At 35.2% G+C, this 20,979-nt stretch overlaps 3 protein-coding genes across 7 annotated transcripts; all 3 read left to right on the forward strand.

Annotated features, from left to right (window-relative positions):
* The first annotated feature begins 808 nt into the window (after positions 1 to 808).
* On the forward strand, positions 809 to 5,685 carry LOC127258741 (copper-transporting ATPase HMA4-like). 4 transcript variants are annotated; one of them, XM_051285700.1, is made up of 9 exons: positions 809 to 1,229; positions 1,600 to 1,859; positions 2,312 to 3,060; positions 3,161 to 3,632; positions 3,701 to 3,868; positions 4,073 to 4,327; positions 4,508 to 4,630; positions 4,719 to 5,204; positions 5,276 to 5,685. In XM_051285700.1, the coding sequence occupies exons 2-9, from the start codon at positions 1,602 to 1,604 to the stop codon at positions 5,663 to 5,665; spliced, it is 2,901 nt and encodes a 966-aa protein (XP_051141657.1). In that variant the 5' UTR covers positions 809 to 1,229; positions 1,600 to 1,601; the 3' UTR covers positions 5,666 to 5,685. The 4 variants fall into 4 exon arrangements, with proteins under 4 accessions (XP_051141657.1, XP_051141658.1, XP_051141661.1 ...); XM_051285701.1 differs by having other exon boundaries at positions 809 to 1,111; XM_051285704.1 differs by having other exon boundaries at positions 809 to 1,090.
* Positions 5,686 to 5,873: 188 nt separating this feature from the next.
* Positions 5,874 to 9,000, forward strand: LOC127258742 (ADP,ATP carrier protein, mitochondrial-like). The gene is made up of 4 exons (XM_051285705.1): positions 5,874 to 6,019; positions 7,378 to 7,892; positions 7,984 to 8,355; positions 8,451 to 9,000. Exons 2-4 carry the CDS (start codon positions 7,398 to 7,400, stop codon positions 8,745 to 8,747), a joined length of 1,164 nt encoding a protein of 387 aa, XP_051141662.1. The 5' UTR covers positions 5,874 to 6,019; positions 7,378 to 7,397; the 3' UTR covers positions 8,748 to 9,000.
* Positions 9,001 to 15,013: 6,013 nt separating this feature from the next.
* On the forward strand, positions 15,014 to 18,731 carry LOC127259155 (E3 ubiquitin-protein ligase BIG BROTHER-like). 2 transcript variants are annotated; one of them, XM_051286300.1, is made up of 9 exons: positions 15,014 to 15,156; positions 15,585 to 15,678; positions 15,768 to 15,923; positions 16,050 to 16,296; positions 16,660 to 16,694; positions 16,781 to 16,825; positions 17,455 to 17,582; positions 18,290 to 18,398; positions 18,492 to 18,731. In XM_051286300.1, the coding sequence occupies exons 3-9, from the start codon at positions 15,783 to 15,785 to the stop codon at positions 18,540 to 18,542; spliced, it is 756 nt and encodes a 251-aa protein (XP_051142257.1). In that variant the 5' UTR covers positions 15,014 to 15,156; positions 15,585 to 15,678; positions 15,768 to 15,782; the 3' UTR covers positions 18,543 to 18,731. The 2 variants fall into 2 exon arrangements, with proteins under 2 accessions (XP_051142257.1, XP_051142258.1); XM_051286301.1 differs by having other exon boundaries at positions 15,038 to 15,144.
* The last annotated feature ends 2,248 nt before the right edge of the window (positions 18,732 to 20,979 follow it).

Below are 20,979 nucleotides of genomic sequence, written 5' to 3' on the forward strand. Positions count from 1 at the left end.
ATTTTATATTATATATATATTTTTTATTTTATTAGATATCTATAAAATATTAATTTTTTTTTTTATGTAAACTTAAATAAAAATCTCATAGGTAAACTAAAGAAAGACTCCCTCTATCTCATCATAAGGATACCAATTTTTAGTGTTTGTCCGTCACAAAATAAAAATATCTTTTTATAATTTAATAATTGTACTTTTTTTTAATATAATTAATATTTTTATAATTTTTAATATATTATACAAGTATCGTTATTTTTATATCACACAATCTAATACTGACACTTTTGTCATTTTTACTCTAAACAAATATGATACTAATATAAAAAAATACGTGAAAAAAAAAATATTGATGTTTTTGCTGGACGGGGTAGTATTATTTTTTGAACTCCACCGTATCATTAATTTATTAAGTTTTAATACCTTAGGGTGTTATTTTTTACATTATTCGAAAAATCAATTTTACATTAAAAAATATCGCATCATACACCTATTTACCTATCCCAATTTAAAATTTCTATCCAAAGCCCCTTAATATTTGTCCGTGATCAAACAATTCAATCCTCTTCGGCGAGGTTAGGGTCTGATTCAGTGAGCGGTTAGGTTAGTCAAGAGTTGACCGCGGACGAGGACGTGGACGGCCACGATCGAACCGCAACGGACGGTGGATGAGGGAGCGCTAGCAAATATTCGAAAATTTTGGAAAAAGCGGTGGTCCAAACACGGCCTTAGCAAAAGCGGAAGTGGCATACCTATCCCGCTGGCTTTCCGCAGTCGGCCACTGCGAGTGTACATATATATATAAAGCATGACTTTAAATTCAAAAATCTTTCCCCAATTCCCAGCGGCGCCTCTCCATTAGCGGAACCATCGAGAAACCGCCTGCCGGCCTCTTATCTGTCGTCCATCTCAGGCTCTGGACTCGCTTTTTCTTTGCGTTTGCTTTTGATCGTTAAGAGTGGGAGGCTTGTGGTCCAAATTTCTGACGTGACGAGCAAAGTTGCTTTGAGATTTGGAGTAGTTTTCCACTGGAAAAGGAGAAGGAACATTTTTTTTTTTCGCGGGGTTATCTTTTTACTCTTTTAGAAATCCGGTATTCTTGCGGTATATGTTGGTATGAATTTCTGATAAGCTTGCGCACGCGCTAGTTTTGGTTGAAAGAAGGATTATTTGTTTTTGGTTCAGGAATTTGTCGCTTGATGTATTTTGGTTTATGAGTTTTATCTTCTAAGGTGATTATATGAACTACGTATGCGTTGTAGATGCTTTAAGCAGCTGAATTCATCGGTATATAGATCGTATTTTGTCCAAATTATTTACTTTTCTGGTTGCCGTGGAATTTTGATAAGAACTGCATTAGGATGCTCGAAATGGATTGTTTGTATGATTTGGTTGATTTTTAGTTTTATTTTTTGCAAATTTCTAAACTGTTATGAGATTTTCTATGCTTAAGGACATGGTATAAATTTGCAAACAAGCAATGATGGAATGAGTTTTCTGTCTGTTTTGCCAAGAAGATAGGTCACTAACCATGATTTTACATTACAAAGTTTTGAGTGCGTCTGATTTTTAGGTGCTGATTGTGAATTCCTTTAATGTAAGGTATGGAGGTAAATGGGAAGGATGACCTGAACTCGCCACTTCTGCAGCATCAAAATGATGTTGTTATAACTGTTTTGCCCCCAGATCAGATTGTGAACAAAAAAACTCGCACTCTTGTCTTCAAAGTACTGGGCATAACATGCTCAGCTTGTGTAGCTTCGATAGAAGGTGCACTTGGAAGGCTTGATGGTGTGCAGAGTGTTGCGGTGTCGGTACTTCAAGGTCAGGCTGTTGTGAAGTATATACCAGAAATTATCAGTGTAAGTCAACTTTATATCTTCTTGCTAGGTGGAATCTTTTGATTTGATGAATGAAGCACACCAACAATGTGTTATTTCAACTGCTGACATTCTAGAACATAGTTGGTTCTATTTGTGTTGTTTGTGACCTCCAAGTAAACCTTTTTACAATTCGATTCTGGATCTTAGTTCATTCATGTTTGCAGCAAACATTTAATTGTTCTCTATCCTTGGTTTTGTATAAGCTCGATTACAAGGGATTCAGCACCCTCAACCAAAAAATTGAATATAAAAACTCAACTAAACAAGATTACTCAGTAGGTAATTCCTCAATTTAATGGTTTCTAGCAGCAATAACTCAAGAACGTTTAAACGGTAGTGTGAATAGGGCAGTGCTTTTTGCCCTAAAGTTGCATTTTGTTTTATCTAGTTTTTGCACACTGTTTATAAGTTATAATCGCACTGTCTTTCAGGCTAAAGTGATAAGAGAAGCAGTGGAAGATACAGGTTTTGAAGTTGCAGAATTTCCAGAGCAAGACAATGCAATGTGCAGGTTAAGAGTTAAAGGAATGGCTTGCACAAGCTGTTCAGAGTCAGTAGAACGAGCTCTGAAGATGGTTAATGGAGTAAAAAAGGCAGCAGTTGGTTTAGCTCTCGGAGAAGCTAAAGTCCATTTTGATCCAAATGTCACAAATATTGACAGTATTATTAAAGCAGTTGAAGAGGATGCCGGTTTTGGTGCTGATCTCATCTCCTCTGGCAGTGATTTGAGTAAAGTATATTTGAAACTAGGAGGAATTACTTCTCCTGAAGATTTTACTATTATTCAAGGTTCACTCCAGTCTTTGGAAGGTGTAAATCTGGTCAACATAGATGTGGAAGGTCATATAGTAGCTGTAAGTTATGAGCCAGACATAATTGGTCCAAGATCTCTAATACAGTCCATCCAGGAAGCTGGATCGAAACCCAATACTTACCAAGCTACATTGTACACTCCACCAAGAGGGGGCGACACTGAAAGGCAACATGAAATCCTTATGTATCGGAATCAGTTCTTGTGGAGTTGTCTATTTTCAGTTCCCATTTTTGTTTTCGCTATGGTACTGCCAATGCTTCCGCCTTATGGAAACTGGCTAGACTACAAGGTTATCAATATGCTCGATATTGGGATTCTTCTAAGATGGATCCTTTGCACACCTGTGCAGTTTATAATTGGCAAGAGGTAGTCATTAATTTCCTCAAACAGTTATAATTTTTATGGCTGCTAAAATACAAAATTGTTTGAGAAATCATATACATAGTTGGTTTTAATCACCTTCCAGGTTTTATGCAGGGGCGTATAATGCCTTGAAACGAAAATCTGCAAATATGGATGTTCTGGTGGCCTTGGGAACTAATGCAGCTTACTTCTATTCGGTATATGTAATGATAAAAGCGCTGATCTCAGATTCCTTCAAAGGGCAGGATTTCTTTGAAACTAGTTCCATGTTGATATCATTTATTCTTTTGGGAAAATACCTGGAGGTTTTGGCTAAAGGAAAAACTTCTTATGCTTTAGCTAAGTTGACTGAATTAGCACCTGAGACAGCATGCCTTTTAACTCTTGATGCTGACGGAAATGTTATATCTGAAACTGAAATCAACACACAACTCTTAGAGAAGAACGACATATTAAAGATTGTTCCTGGTTCCAAAGTTCCTGTCGACGGCCTTGTAATTGATGGCCAAAGTCATGTGAATGAGAGCATGATTACAGGGGAGGCCCTGCCAGTAGCTAAAAAGCCTGGTGACAAGGTATGGAGATTATTACGTCCGCAGAATTGTGTCATCGTTTTATTAATACATAATTGTTTCTTCAACAGGTTATTGGTGGTACAGTGAGTGAAAATGGTTATATCCGAATCAAGGCCACTCATGTTGGTTCAGAAACAACACTTTCTCAAATTGTAGAACTTGTAGAAGCTGCCCAGCTTGCCAAAGCACCCGTCCAAAAATTGGCCGACAAAATATCCAAGTTCTTTGTTCCCACGGTGAGTTCTTGGTTCTATAATATATATATATATATCTGAGGGACAGTCTCATTAGTACTCTCTAGTCATTCCAATGTGTTGGTTGTGCAGTAACTTCATTTTTGTTCTCATGTAAACCAATCTGTAGTTTTTCGTGGATTATTCATTGCCGAGGTTGAGTTCTTGATATCGAGGTTATTATTCACTTTTGTAATAACTTACCAGGTTGTTCTGGCTGCTTTTGTAACATGGCTGGGATGGTTTATCCCTGGGGAAGCTGGCTTATATCCTAGAGCCTGGATACCTACTTCTATGGATGCATTCGAGTTTGCTTTGCAGTTTGGCATTTCAGTGTTGGTTGTAGCCTGTCCATGTGCCCTGGGATTAGCTACCCCGACTGCCGTGATGGTCGCCACCGGGAAGGGTGCTTCCTTAGGTGTGCTAATTAAAGGAGGAACTGCACTCGAAAGTGCCCATAAGGTTCATTTTCCATTTGAGCCTTTCTACCTTCTGTTGATGCACATATATTTTTCATCGTACTTTTCGAAATCATATCATCGTCAAACAAAACCTCAATTGGCTGTTTGTTGATGTTTTACTTTCTCATGCTGTAGATTTCAATTATTTAGTTGTAATCGATTTACGCTACGCATTCTTCAGGTCAAGACTGTCGTTTTTGATAAAACTGGGACACTGACTGTTGGGAAACCTGCTGTAGTTAGTTCTGTCGTCTTCTCTGAAGGCTCCATGGAAGATCTTTGTGACATTACTATTGCTGCTGAGGCAAGTTTTCGCATTTTCGACATTTCATGAATTGGAGTGCAGTAATAGGCATGAATGACTAACTAGATATGTTTTTCCGAATTTTCAGTCAAATAGCGAGCACCCTATCGCAAAAGCTGTCGTCGAGCATGCTAAAATTACACGACAGAAGTATGGATCGAGGAGCGAACAGTTTACAGAGGCGAAGAACTTCGAGGTGCATCCCGGGGCAGGGGTGAGTGTTAAAATCGGAGAAAGAACAGTCCTGGTTGGAAACAAGAGGCTTATGCATCATTTCGACGTCCCACTCGGTAGCGAGGTAGATCGATACGTCTCCGAAAACGAGCATCTTGCTCGTACTTGCGTCCTCGTCGCCGTAGGCGGAAAGGCTCTCGGCGCATTCGCCGTCACCGATCCAGTGAAGCCCGAAGCAACTCTCGTTGTATCTCATCTTCGCTCGATGGGCATCTCGAGCGTCATGGTGACCGGCGACAACTGGGCGACAGCTACAGCGATAGCTAAACAGGTCGGCATCCAAAAGGTGTACGCCGAGACGGATCCGCTCGGAAAAGCCGACAAGATCAAAGAGCTGCAGGTAAATTCAAATATGCATGCGACGTACGATACGATACGACTGTTTCCATAATCGGCGTAATTTTGTCACAGTTGCAAGGGACAAGCGTTGCAATGGTGGGAGACGGCATCAACGACTCCCCCGCGTTGGCTGCCGCCGACGTCGGCATGGCGATCGGGGCGGGCACTGACGTCGCCATCGAAGCCGCCGACATCGTCCTGATGAAGAACAGCTTGGAGGATGTCGTCACCGCGATAGTTCTGTCGCGGAAGACGATGTCCCGGATTCGGATCAATTATGTCTGGGCGCTCGGGTACAACGTGCTCGGGATGCCTATCGCCGCTGGCGTCTTGTTCCCATTCACCGGAATTCGACTCCCGCCGTGGCTCGCCGGCGCGTGCATGGCCGCCTCGTCGATCAGCGTCGTGTGCTCGTCCCTTCTCTTGCAGTATTACAAGAAGCCCATTCGTTCCGCTCCTTAAAATTTTTCACATTTTTTTTTTTTGGTTACGATGGAATCCAAAGTCGCTACTTATGGAATAATAAGTGATGGAAAAATAAATTCGATGAAAAACCACTACGAGATTTGAAAAGGCAGAAATTGCAAAGTTTGGCTCTTAGACATGGAGGGACACTTTCGTCACATTGCACACGCCCGCAGACTTTTGATATAATAATAATAATAAAAATAAAAATAATAATGATAATAAATGAGAATTAGGTCATTTTGTTGCCATAAATACGGGGCCATCGTTTCCTACTGCGTTCGATTGTTTTCTTCCTAGTTATCTCCGCAGGGTTTCCTCGTTCTCATCTCCTCGGCGAGTCAAGTGCGGGTAAGATTTTGTTCAGTTGTTTATTTTTTTTGGTTTGCTATTGATGATGAAACAGGATTGTCGCTTTCGTATGATTGCGAGGCTTTTTTTCCTATTTTTGGGACTAATTTTGCTTGGAGTAGGTATTGATTGTGATGTTTTGATTAGCTGTTGGGTTAGATCTGTGTGTGAGTGTTAGAGCGTTAGATTTTTGTGTTGTTTTTGACGGAGAAGGTATGTTCTGGTTTAGATCTGTGTCTTTGGATCTGGAATTTGTTGTATTGGCTTTTTTTTTTTTTTTGGTTGATTTGTATCTGATTTACGTCTTTCGTGGATGTGCGATTAGGGTTTGTTCCTAGATTTATTTTGATTTACAGGCAACGAATTGTTCACCGATCTTTTTGAGGCTGTTTTGTTACGTGCTTGGATGTATCCTAGTCCAATCAAATTATTTTCGCCATTTCATTGGTGTTTTTTATCTTTTGGTTAGGTTTGTACTCTACTTTTGCACTGTATCCCTGTAAAGACCACTTTTTCCGTGCTATATATTCACTTTTCTGATTGTTAGTGATAAATTTTGCCAATTCTGCCGTGTGTGCTACTCTAAATTACGCCCTAAGTTGCAATCATTATTGATCTGTTGTGGGCTAATAGTATCAAAATCTAACTCGTAAAATGAGTTGTTCAGTCGCCTATTTGGGTCTACGAGTATAAAATGTATATGCAATTTTGATGAAAAGTTCTTTGAATCAATGGCTAGCGAACTTGGTTGGTATACCATATTGTTTGATTCTTCAAATTGAGGACTCTTTAGAAAACCACTGTAGTTAAACCAGTACAATTTGCTTTTAAAATGCTCTGGGATTATTGACTGGCATTATTTTTGTGAAAGGAATCAAGTTCATCCATCTATGTACTTGTTTATTTGGTTTGATTTGTTTGCATTTATCATAATGGTTAATGAACTTGGTCGGCATACCATATTGATTAATTCTTTAAATTGAGGTCTCTTCAGAAAACCACAGTAGTTAAACCAGTATGATTTGCTTAAAAGGCTGTGGGATTGACTGGAAAACTTTTTTATGAAAGAAATCAAGTTCATCCATCTATGTACTTGTTTATTTGGTTTGATTTGTTTGCATTTATCACAATATTTCCATCATTGCATGCCTTGCAACCACTTAATATTTGATTGCTGTGGTGTCTTGTTTGAGACCGAAGTTGCAATGGTGCTATTGATGGTTATGACATTTGTAAAATCCATCAAAGTATTTCCACACACTTGGATTGGATTTGTTTTATCGCCTCAGAAATTACGTTCTGATGATCAGGTATTTAAAAATCTTGTTTGCTAAATTGTTGAATTTTACATGCTGTAGGACCTAAATCCAGAGCTGCAATGGCTGATCAGAACCGGAACCCGACTACTGCCCAGAAGGTAGCTAACCAGCTACACCTGAGCTGCACTCTTTCCCAGGATACTCATACCCGGAGCAAGATTTCTTCGATGTACCAGGTGCCATTTGCTTATGGCAATTATTCGAATCCTGGATTCCAATCTCCCATGACCTGCAGAGCTACCCAGGATCTGTCCAAGATTTCTTCAAATGTCTCGCCAGTATTTGTTTCTACTCCCAAAGAGAAAGGCTTCACTGGTTTTGCCATTGATTTCCTAATGGGTGGAGTTTCTGCTGCTGTGTCAAAAACTGCCGCTGCACCTATTGAACGAGTAAAGCTTCTTATCCAAAATCAAGATGAAATGATCAAGTCTGGAAGGCTGTCTGAACCATATAAGGGAATTGGAGACTGCTTCAAGAGGACGATTCAGGAAGAAGGCGCGATGTCATTGTGGAGAGGAAACACTGCTAATGTCATTCGATACTTCCCCACACAGGTTCAACGAATAATTTTTTATTTCTACAGTAAATTCCGATTACATTCCCACACATAAATTACTAAATACTACTACTGTTCCACTTCTGCAGGCCTTGAACTTTGCTTTCAAGGACTACTTCAAGAGACTCTTCAACTTCAAGAAAGACCGCGACGGCTACTGGAAATGGTTTGCTGGTAACCTCGGATCTGGCGGTGCTGCCGGCGCATCCTCGCTGCTCTTCGTCTACTCCTTGGATTATGCTCGTACTCGTCTCGCCAACGACGCAAAGGCTGCAAAGAAGGGAGGCGAGAGGCAATTCAATGGCTTGGTTGATGTCTACCGAAAGACCTTGAAATCTGATGGCATTGCCGGTCTTTACCGCGGTTTCAATATCTCCTGTGTCGGAATCATCGTGTATCGTGGCCTGTACTTCGGAATGTACGATTCCTTGAAGCCTGTGCTCCTCACCGGATCATTGCAGGTCCGCGTCTTCCACAATTTCAATGATTTTTTTTTAATTTTTTCGTTGGCGTTTGATGCAAAAAGTTAATATATTTTTCCACATCCAAACAACAGGATAGTTTCTTTGCTAGCTTTGCCCTCGGTTGGCTCATTACAAACGGTGCCGGCCTCGCATCCTACCCGATCGACACTGTCCGAAGAAGAATGATGATGACATCAGGCGAAGCCGTGAAATACAAGAGCTCGCTAGATGCATTTTCTCAAATCTTGAAGAACGAGGGCCCGAAATCCCTGTTCAAGGGTGCTGGCGCTAACATTCTTCGCGCCGTTGCTGGCGCTGGTGTGCTCGCTGGCTACGACAAACTTCAGGTGATCGTATTCGGGAAGAAATATGGGTCCGGTGGAGCTTAAATTAAAGATCATTTGATGATTTAGATGTCGATGAAAAATTTCCCTCCTTATTTCTGCTGAGAGTAATTTGCGGATGCATTTGGCGGCCCAGTTTTGGCAACATTTTTCAATAATTCACAGTTGCAGGGTTTGTAGGTACGATCTTGATCCCTCTTACCCAAAACATTTTTGCACACACATTGAATTTACAGATTGTTTTGAATTTTGGTGCTTTATTTGAATTGGGCTTTTGTTCTTTCTGAATTGTCTGAAATCTGTCTTATGGTTCTTTGCATATATATTCTGCTTTAGTGTTTTTTTTGTTTGTGGGGGTGGGGGTGGGGGTGGGGTCATATATATTTATATAGTTTTGATAAGGCTGTGACATTTAACTTTGTTGTGTTCCTGACATTGGAATAATTGTGTGTGTATGTGAATCCTTAGCCTTAAATTGCACGCCATGTTTGTTCTCTCTCTCTCTCCTCTCTCTCTCTCTCTCTAACTTGGGATTTCATGACATGAAAAGTGTTTTGTGCACAATAATATCAAGAAAATGGTGCTTTCTGATAGATTATGTGACATGACAAAACTGGACTGGTTGGTTGGTTGGTTGGCATGAGTTAGTATTGTTATTTGTTATTATGAATTACAACAAATTAAACTTTTACCCACATTGAGCTCTATGGATTTAGTCTCACATTTATTGATTTAATTATTTATTTAATGTCCCATCGGATTTGGCATTTTGGTGTCATTGATTGATGGTTTGTTTGGTTTGGTTTGGTCACCATTCATCAAAATTGCCATTTCATTAATTCATTAAATAATCCATAATTTACAAGTGGGTGTTTCATTACTATTCATCACATCAACCAAAATTCTCAACCATTTCCAACTATATTTTCGACCCTAATCTCCCCATACCGCCACGGCACCACCCCTCTCATATATGTATACATACATATATATATATATATAATAGTTGTGAGTTTCTTTAGATGGGTTTGAAAAAAATTTGGTTTGAATTTGAAAAAAAATTGATTTGAATTTGATATTAAAGTAATCTATGATTGGATGTTTTGTGAGAAAAAAAAAATATATTTTTTTGGGGAAACGCAGAGTTCATATAGTAAAACTTTTGGTTTTGAGCAAAAGAAACATACGGCTTAGTTTATAAGTCTGGTGGAGTGTTTGAACGAATTAATATTGTGTTGATAATATATATAATACTCCCATCTGTTCCAAAACTATAGTTTTAATCGAGTTGGGCGCGAAATTTAAGAAATATTGATATTATATTGATAGTCGGTAAAAAGTACAGATAAAAGACTTTTTTGCTCTTGTGAGTATATTAGTGTACAAAATAGTGGCAATTGTGTAATAAAAATAAAAAATAAGGTTGGTTTTATGGTGGATATGATTATATATGGAAATAAGACTATGGTTTTGGGACGACCAAAAATGATAAACAAGACTATTGTATTGGGACAGGGGAGTATTATTTTCGTTCGACTTTAAGGGGTATATTTACTTTTTTTGTGTTTGATATTTAAATATTAATTATTATATTGAAATGTATTACAAATCAAAAAAAAATATTTGATATTTGAATATTAATTATTATATTATTAAAAATGAAATAAAAATAAATAAATATTTTTATTAGTGTTTTATAGTACAATGGTACCCACACGGTACCAAGGGAGTATGTCTTTCATCTAGTTAAAAGTATTATTTTTTAAAAAATTTATTATAATAAAAATAATCATATAAAAATATCAAAATTAAATACTATTATTATTATTTTTTAATTTATTAAAAAATATAAAAGTATTTTAGAATGAAATATATTTTAATATATATAAATTTAATATATGAATTAATAATATAATAGTCAGTATATATTAAACATAATACTTCATTTGTTCAATTGAAAAATTGCAGTTTAATTTTTCATTAAGATTTTTGAATATTAGTACTCACTTCGTCCTATAAAAGAGGTTTTATTTTTTTTTTATTTTTGTTCATTCCAAAACAAGGGTATTATTTCCTAATTTAATAATTATACTACATACTTAACCTAATAAATACCCTTCTAATTTATAATATATTACAAAAATGTCACCACTTTTATATTACACAATACTAGTAAGAGTATTTTTATCTTTTTTATATAATGTAATATTAAAAAAAATTTGTGTGAAAAAAAGTAAACGTTACTCTTTATAAGAGACAAATGGAATATTATTGTTACGTACGAAATTTAGAATTAGGTTAAAAGCCCAAGGTAAAAAGAAGGATGGGCCTGGCAATAGAGTTGATTGAACTGACTGAAGGGTACCATGAGGAAATCAAGGAAAATAGGTTTATTACTAAGGAAAGTCCTCAGGTCGGAAGGTCTTCAGGTCGGTAGGTCCTCAAGACGGAAAGTCATTAGGACGGTAGGACCTCAGGTCGGTAGGTCCTCAAGACGGAAGGACCTCAAGTCGGAAGGTTTTCAGGTCGGGAGGTCCGCAAGACGGAAAGACCTCAAGTCGGAAGGTTTTCAGGTCGGGAGGTCCTCAAGACGGAAAGACCTCAAGTCGGAAGGTTTTCAGGTCGGGAGGTCCGCAAGACGGAAAGACCTCAAGTCGGAAGGTTTTCAGGTCGGGGAGTCCTCAAGGCGGAAAGACCTCAAGTCGGAAGGTTTTCAGGTCGGGGAGTCCTCAAGGCGGAAAGACCTCAAGTCGGAAGGTTTTCAGGTCGGGAAGTCCTCAAGGCGGAAAGACCTCAAGTCGGAAGGTTTTCAGGTCGGGAAGTCCTCAAGGCGGAAAGACCTCAAGTCGGAAGGTTTTCAGGTCGGGAAGTCCTCAAGGCGGAAAGACCTCAAGTTAGATGGTTCGCAAGTCGGGAGGATTGGCGGTCGGACCCATACTATTGTAGATTGGTAGTCGGGCCAAAAGAGCGGAAGGTCTGGGGTCGGATCAAAGAGTGAAATATAGGGATAATTTTGGTCTGCTGAGGACGCGTGTCAGCATGAGAAGGGTTGGAAGACGGTTTGGAAGGAGACGTTGTAACCGTTCGGGTGACGGTTTTCGGTACGGTTTCCCAGAGGATATTTAAAGGCTTGGATAATCATTTGGCAGGATATCTTCAATCAACTTCAACAAAGCAAAGTCAGATTTGGGGATCACCACTTTAAATTTCAGTCTTTTATTTTCCAATTTATTTTCTGTACGTTACAGTGTTTAGAGATTCCTAATCTCATGCACTAATTAATCAAGTTTAAGGATATTTTCCATATCTTTGAATTTTACTTTATTTTTGTTGAAAAATTACATCAACAATTATATTAGATTGTAGTAAAAAAAAAAAAAGAAACAAATATATCTCTATCAGTCTTGTGTAATATAAAAGTAATAATATTTGTATAATATATTGTAAGTTGGAAGGATAATTATTATATTAGATATATTGTATAATTATTAAATTAAAAAATAATAATTTTATTTTGAGACTGACGAAAATAAAAAATAACAATTATTCAACGAAACAGAAATAATAATAATAATAATAATAATGTACGATAATAGTTTACGATAACCGTAAGATAATAATAATAATAAGAATAATAATACAAATTTTGGGTGTGGTTCTCCGCCCAAGTTTGGGTTGATTTACCGTACAAATAGTATTTGCACAGTAAATTAGCCTCTACATGACTCTGTCCAAATCTAGTTTTATTTGTTTGTTTGTTTTTTTTTTTTTAAAAAAATTTTAAATTATGAATATAAATTATAATTTATATAATTTAATAAAATATATATAGTCATTTTGTAAAAATTTTTTTTTTTTATAATACAGATAAATAAAAGTTTAGAAATATATATGGATATAATATAAATTTATAATTAAATTATATAAATTAATACACATTTATATTATTATATTTATAACCATAAAATCAATACACATAAAAACTTTTCAAATTAAATTCAAACTTAAATACAAAAGAAAAACATAAATATAAATTCACCTCAAAATTTAAATAAAAATCAAACCCTAATTCAAATTTCCCCGACCCCTAAGGAAACACACAATTGAAATCATAAAATGACAATTAGAAGTTATCAACTTACCATTAATACGTAAATGTGTCGATCAGCGTGAAATATATATATATATATATTTTCTTCGTCCTTTGAAAAGTTGCCATTTTTCTTTTTTCTTTGTCTCAAAACAAAGTTATTATTTTTTAATTTAGTAATTGTACTAGATAATAAATACTCTTTCAACTTACACTATATTACATAAATGTCATTACTTTTATATTATATAATACTAATAATAGCATTTTCGTCTTTTTTATTATAATTTATTATAATTTTAATATTAAAAAATTTACATGCAAAAATTAAATGACAATCTTACACCAGAATTGAGGGAGTATATATAATGAAAATTTAAATCATGTGTATAAATTATTGATTTCACACAATTCATTAAGAATCATATATACATAGAGTACTACCCTTAAGAAAGACACACAGACAGACAGGATGAGTAAAGTACAAGAAACCGGACGACCCCTTTGCCCCTTCCAACTTTTACCAAAAATAATTGGAATGGGTCCCACAACTCATCCATCATCCACTCTGGTGGGCCCCACCACTGACCGGTCCCACAGGTTTCCGGTCGAAACAGACCTACCCTTACCCAGCCTCATTTCATATCATTTCCACCAATATTAGGAATACAAGTTTTTTGGTATGCCAACCCCCGAACCACACTTTTATTTATTTTTATTTTTTATTTTTATAACGCGGAAACTGCAGACGTTATCGAAAATACGTACTGATAAATCATCGGTCGAATTAATATCTTGTAAATAGGTCTAACAAGCAAATCATATTAGACGAACTTAATTTTATTTATTTATTTTTTATGACGTACATTGGTAAATCTCGACTCGAATTAATAACCTAAAAAAAAAGTCCGACAGATAAGTCACATTGGAAAATCTAATTTTATTTTATTTTTTTCTTTAATTGTTATGGTGTGGCTCACCGCACTGGAACCCCTCCCCTTTATCTGACGAGGTTCGCGTGTCTCCTTACTACGCTGACAGCTCACGCGCGGCACGTGAGAGATTTAACCGCACCTTCTTTTTTAGATTTTCCCTTTTTCAGAAAAATAAAATAAAATAATAAATATAAAAGCATTCGGAATCGATCATTTATAATGAGTAGAGAAAAAACAAACTCCTATTTTAATTGTCTTATTCGATTGATATACTTTTATTTTTAATAAAATTTATTATATTTAAATACTTTTTAAAAATATAAATTTAAATTCATTTATTTTTATTTTTATTTTTATTTTTATTTCGGTCTCTCTTTCACTAAACAAATATATATATTATAATTTCTTTATCTTCTTTATTTACATATTTTAATTTTTATTTTCGATAATCATATTAAATATATCTTATTGCAATATAATATTTAAAATATTTAAATACAAATTTTAAATTTATTTAAATTATATATATTAAAATTATCAATAATACTATTCATATAAAAATACCATCTCAGTTCGCAGCCAAATTAACTCTGACTTTGACTTTTTTTCAGTCTGTCCTCTAAATTTGCTTTATTATTAATTTTGACAGACTCAATATTATTCTCCATGAAATACTTATTTACAACAAATTAGACTATTTTTAACTTATTTTTCAAAAATATTTTAAACTACCTTTTTATTTTTTATCATTTATTCAATAAAATATTTATTTTTTTTAAATTTTCGTGCTAGACCCAAATATTTTAATTTTTCATAAACTAATGTCCTATTTTCTATTTAGAACGTCGAACAACAATGATCTTTTTTTTTTTAACATAAACTTTATATTTTTACCCTTTATTCATTTAGTACTTTCTATTTTTACCGTATAGACAAATTTGTCAATTAATAACAAAAAAAAAATAATCAGTGCAAATATAAAAACAATAGAAATTGGACCAAGAGAGTATTATAAATTACTATAATTAACTAATTAACCTTAGTCATAAATCAAACGAGCCATGAGGGAGTATATTTTAATTTAATTAAAAATCCAAACTATTATTGAATACGGCTAATTTAGGGTGGCTGGCAATGGCGTATATACATCAATAAATTTATATAATTAAATAAATATATAAAAAAAAATAAACAAAGATTGCGTCAGCATCGGTAGCGGGCGCTTGTTCCTCACGCATTGCGAGTTGTACTGTCTGGTTATGGCGTGAGCATTTATTGCAGGCAATCTTTTCATTGAGTGCAAAGCAATGCAAGAGATAAAGGCCACATTGCCGTCTGGTTTTCATGCGCTCACTTGGAGAGAGAAAGAGAAGAGATAGAGAGAAGGAGCTGGAAGATTTGCGCCGGAAAAAGCGATGCAAGTCGGCCGGTTTGTTGATCTCTTCTTTCTGGAATGTTGTTCGATTGGCCTGCTTGAATCGGTTCAATTTGCTTCATTTTCGTTTCTATGGAGCTTGATTCGTTGTTTCTGGTGTTGATGATGGATTCCTTTTGTCGTCTGCGTTAAATTTTGTTTCGATTGAATGTTGTTTGTAGTTTCGAATTGAAGTTACCGAACGCAGGGTCCTCTTTTTATGCGTTTTTCTATGCTTCTTGGTTATGATCTCTCTGATTTTTGTGTTTTTTGTTTCTTTTTAGCGGTGTGGTTAATTTTACTGCTTGTTTTCTTCGAAGGATAACGTGGAAGGTTTCCTGCATCGAGTTTTGGAAAACGTTGAAAATTGCATCACTTTGTTAGAAAAACAAATCTAGAAAAAAAAAAAAATTGTAACGGTTGATTTGTTTATTTTATTGCAGGTGAGCGTGGAGTTTTGGGTTCTGGAAAATTTTGGATGATCTTGGTTTCGAATTAAACTTTGACTGCAATCTTGAAATTAGCAACTATTTATCTGTAAGTGTAGTTCTTTGTTTTCTTGTGACATTGAATTCCCCACCAAGTAAAAGGTACTAATTTTGATCCATATTATTGTGGTGATCCAGGCATATTTTCCGAAAATGAGTTGGAATCCACCGGTGGAAGTTCAATACCAAAACAATTCTTTGCCCTATAATTCAATCGGAAGCTTTGTAGATTTTCTTGAAGTGTTCACTTATGATCATGTAAATTACATATTTGCCGACACAAATTACACCCAGGTACACTGCCAAAACTATCTTGTCGGCTTCCATGGTGGATTATTTTTGAGTTTCTAATTTTCTTCGGGTTTCAATAGTGCATTGAATTCAGATGAGTGCTGCTTGATTGATATATGTTATGCACAGGAGAATGCCTATAGTTCTTATCCAGCAACAAATGCTAGTTCATACAAGTTCGCGGTGTCTGAACCTGGAAGCTTATCATACTATGAATATGGGAATGGCTATGTGGTTGATAATCAGATACCAAGTAGTGATGATTACAGCCGACAGATGGAACCCCCCTTTGTGGTGGCTGATGATCGGGCTACAGCTTCGACAGTATTTCAGGAAGGAAATTCCCGATCCACTTCACATGCTCGACCTATTGAGTGTAAGCTCTGATATATGCCTATACTTGAAATGCTCGACACGAATATCCATATTTGCGTTAACTCTGTTGTGGTTAGGCATGGTCTATGCTATTTACTTATGATGCTAAACTGGAATAATGGAAGCTAAATTCTTCCGTGGATCATAAAGATCAGTTACGAAGTTATTAGCCTACATAAATGAAAATGTACAAGAAACTTATGTCTATTTTATTAATTCTGTTATTCATAGGTTTAGTGACTACTCATCACCCTGTTGTTTTGTAACTTTCTGTTTCTGCATGGTTAGTTTGGTTTCCTTGTGCAAAAGAACCATTTTCTTGACCATTCAATGGCTTAGATAATCATTGTTTGTTGCATTACAGGTCCTCGAAATCATCAGGATGTTCGCGATAATGAGGTAGGTTTTTTATTCCTTTTGCAATTAAATTTTCGTAAAGTGCTTTATGATTTTATGGACAGTTGATCAAATATATCATAATTCAGGTTGTCTGGCAAGATGGCATTGATCCAGATAACATGACATATGAGGTAGGAGGTTAAAGTTATTTATCATCTTTTGGCTGCTTTATCTGCCAACCCGATTTGATGTTTAATGCTACAGTGTCTTATATACAATTACTGATATTGAGTACTACATATCCACACAAATGAGTAGTTGTGGGATTAGTTCAAACAAATTATGTGTCTACTACATTAGGAATGCACATCTTCCTAATGCTACGGGCAATATCAAAACTAAAAATACCAGCTGCACTTTGTGATCTTGGTCCAGTGTTTATTGACATAAAAGCACAGGGAAATGGGACAAAATGGTGGCTTCATTACTTTCTGGTGATAATATGAACTGCTGTAAAGGGTCTTGTTTCATTTGATTCATTGTTATTTTTACAAAAATTTTTCCTAAATTTGTCATTTTGTACTGGTACAGAGCTGAAGCATACATTTTTATTTTTCTTTTGCAATATGCTCAATCCAACTTGTATGGAACCTTTTCTGTGTTATTTTAAGTGAATGGGATGAATTAACACATGTTATGTTGGATCTCCTTTATAAATTTTGGATCAGGTTTTTTGTGGATTATACTTAATCAGCTTGGAATTTCTGTTTATCAGTATCGTTCTGTTTTCTGAATTCAATTGATTCTTTTGCTTTTATAGGAGTTGCTGGAGCTGGGGGAGGCAGTGGGAACACAAAACAGGGGTCTCTCTCAAGCTCAAATTGCCATGCTTCCAATATCAAAGTTTAAGTATGGTTTATTCTCAAGAAAAAAGTTCAGAGGTGAACGGTGAGATAATTATCTCTTAGTTTTAACAAAGCATTTCATATTATTGCCTGGCAAATGATCATGCATGGCAGCAAAGTCCTTTCAGTTTTCATCTTCATTTTCAAATATGACTGCTTTGAGATGTTTTTTTTCCATATTTGATTAACCAATCTTTGGTAATGGAAATCATAATTTCATAGATAAAATCAGATTGCATATTGAAACCTGTATAGCTCATGAATTCTTATATCTATTAATGGAACTAGACCATAAGTTAAGACATTTCTTGCTACTTACAAACTGTGTAGATTAGTAGGTCAGATATTAAAATTTAAAATTTCTTTAATTCATATCCAAATATGCTTGATGGCAACCCCTAGGACAGTAAGGTAGGTGTTCGTTTCCTAGAAAGTTGTATATGCAATAATTGGATGCTACAGCAGCTGGTGGGAAGGGTTTATAGTATGTACTTTTAGTTCTGGTAAAGCATAAATGCCCTTGCCTCCTGTATGTCACACCTCTTTAATGTGACCTTATTGATACCGTATTTATATTCCGACTTAACAATGCAGAGACTATCTGTTCCCTATTATACATGATATATTTTCATTAAAAGAATGTCGATATTTTGTTCATTCATATAGCCTCTACACAATGTTTGAATTCGGTGCCATCTTTAAGAATGTAGTTCACTTCTAATTGATTGAATTTCTTGTTTTATTAAAAAGGTGTGTAATTTGCCAAATGGAATATAGAAGAGGTGATAAGAGAATCACTCTTCCATGCAAACACATCTACCATACTGATTGTGGCGGCAGATGGCTTAGTATCAATAAGGTCAGTCACTAGAATTTTTTTGGTTCCATTTTTTCAAATTTTCACCCTAAAAACTACTGTGTAATGATTTTTTAACAAGCTTTAGTCCTACAGGCTTGTCCAATTTGCTACAAGGAAGTGATCATAGATGCACCCAAGCACTAAAAAGGGGGATGGACTTCATAGAATGGGCTTCATTTTACCAATTTTCTTTTTTGTTTTTTTCAAGGTTTGTAGCCTTTTAGTTAAAGCTTTCTGGATGGTTTCTCCTTTTTATATGTTCCGTTTTCCATTTCATAAATGCTGTTATAAGATAAAATATAGATTGATTAATGTTATTACTGTTTACAACCTTATCTGGCTTTTATATTCCAAAATGCTTGAATTTATTTGGCTCTCACTATTTCTATTTTACGGCATCTAATGCTGCCTTGTGAAGTAGCTGATTAGACATAGAACAGGCCCCACTTCGACCTTTCTCTATAAGTTGTTGAAGAAAAGCAAGGTCCAAGAATGAACCCTCTTTGATATAGATGCTTTCCCTCAAGATGCCTTGTGTAAGTACTTGCATTATTATTTCATTTGAAACCTTGACTTCTGAGGTATTTTTGGCTAAACCACACTTCGATGATGCATAGTGTTTATTTATTTATTTATTATTATGATGTGAGAATCCGCTGAATTATTCTTCGAGTGTGCTCTAGGTAATCAATGATGCATAGTATTTAGTTTTATTATCTGAGACTTTTAACAGTGGATACTGATGGCTTGGGCGTCACAAAATCTCAGGCATAGTAGTTGATATGTGTTTTAAAAAGTTGTTCAGTTTTGTGAATAAAGGGTTTCTGCATAAACCGATTCTGGAACAGAAAGAGAAACTATACATGATTCTGGTCATTAGCTTGATGTTTTGTACATGACATTTTTTCACAGTTTAGTTCTTTCAACTAGGAAATTTATGCTGATGACTACCAACATAATGATGCTTACGGTTTGGGCAATTAGTTACTATTTTCTTCGTCCGGTAAAATTATGTAGATTCAGTTGGACATGGAGATTAAGAAATAATGCTATGTTGATGTTAAAGTGTGGTAGGTAAAATTGTTTACTAGATTGTGTATAGATTTAGACGATAAAAAAAATAAAAAATGACATGATTTTAGCGGATGAAGAAAATATGCTAAGAGGTGGATGTACATATTAAAGAATATATCTACATTTGTTGTCGGACGATTGTATCATCTGAATTGCCATATTTTAAAAAATCGGGCTTACTATGATTCGATTGGGGCTAATCAACATTATGCTATTTAGCCACAATACTATGTTGTGTATATTTACGTGTAGTAAGATATATATTACTCACTCTGGTTGGTAATTAAAAATGGTGTAAAAGATAATTTTAGATGGTAAAGTAGTGAAATTTAAAAAAGTGGAGTCTATAGTTATTAAAAAAAATGATTACTTTGTAATTGGACAATTCAAAATAGAAATATATATATTTTGTGAGTGGGCGGAAGAAAATATATATGATTTGTTAACATTTGATATGTACTAAAATCAATGATGACATATGTTATATGTTGTTCGTTCGTATTATAAACTATGTGTTGTTATATGTTGCACGCGTATATTTGCTGTGTTGTCAATAGGATATTGAATAATATTATTCGACATTTTAACATATCCTTTTAAAGAACTTGGTAATTAATAAACCGTACCCATTGCATATTGCAATATTTATTTCTATATTGTTTGATATTGACAAATACAATCTCTCTTAAAATTTTTTCTTATAAAATTATAGCAGTAGACCTATGCATAGCAAAATAGTATCTTAATATAATATGTAAAATATATATTAGACAAAATTGTCCATAATTCTGATATGGTTTCAAAATTCAGCTTAATTTTCTGTATTTAAAAAATTGCATTGCGCTCATTTATATTTGTATTAAACCATTTTTATATGTCTTGTGATGAGAAAATGATTTTTCATATATATTTTTTTTGCATGACAAAGAGTTTTATGCAATATTGTTTAAGGTATAACATGTGTCATACATTTTTTAAAATATACGGGGGTTTACATTGAATTTCGAAACTATAGGGGAGTTATGAACAATTTTTCCTATATTATGTACACACAATGAATGTTGATGCAGAAAAGGCTGGGGTCGGAGTGGTGTTGCTGATATGCTCCCAAAGCGGGATCAAATCACCAGTATCGAAAGGCTCTTAGTCCCATCTGCATCACCACCAATTGAGTGTATGCAAAATCACGTGTAGATATATAAAGTGATTTTATTTATAAACACGTTTGTACTTTACACATACACACGTGTATGTGTATACCAAATAGGTGATGATGCTGATCTAGTGGAGTGGGAGTGGGGATGCTAATCTACTCTAAAAAAACGGGAATCAGATTAGTAGCATCAAAAGGCTCCCAACCACATCCGTATCATTAGGTGATGATGCAGATAGGGTTGGGGTTGGGGAGGGTCTGTTGATCAAATCCAAAAGAGAGATCAGATCAACAATATCAAAAGGACCCGGCCGTATCTGCATAATCACCTATTGGATGTATATATAAACACAT

This window comes from Andrographis paniculata, unplaced genomic scaffold (genome assembly GCF_009805555.1).
Source record: "Andrographis paniculata isolate CXL003 unplaced genomic scaffold, ASM980555v1 Contig5END, whole genome shotgun sequence".
NCBI lineage: Eukaryota > Viridiplantae > Streptophyta > Magnoliopsida > Lamiales > Acanthaceae > Andrographis > Andrographis paniculata.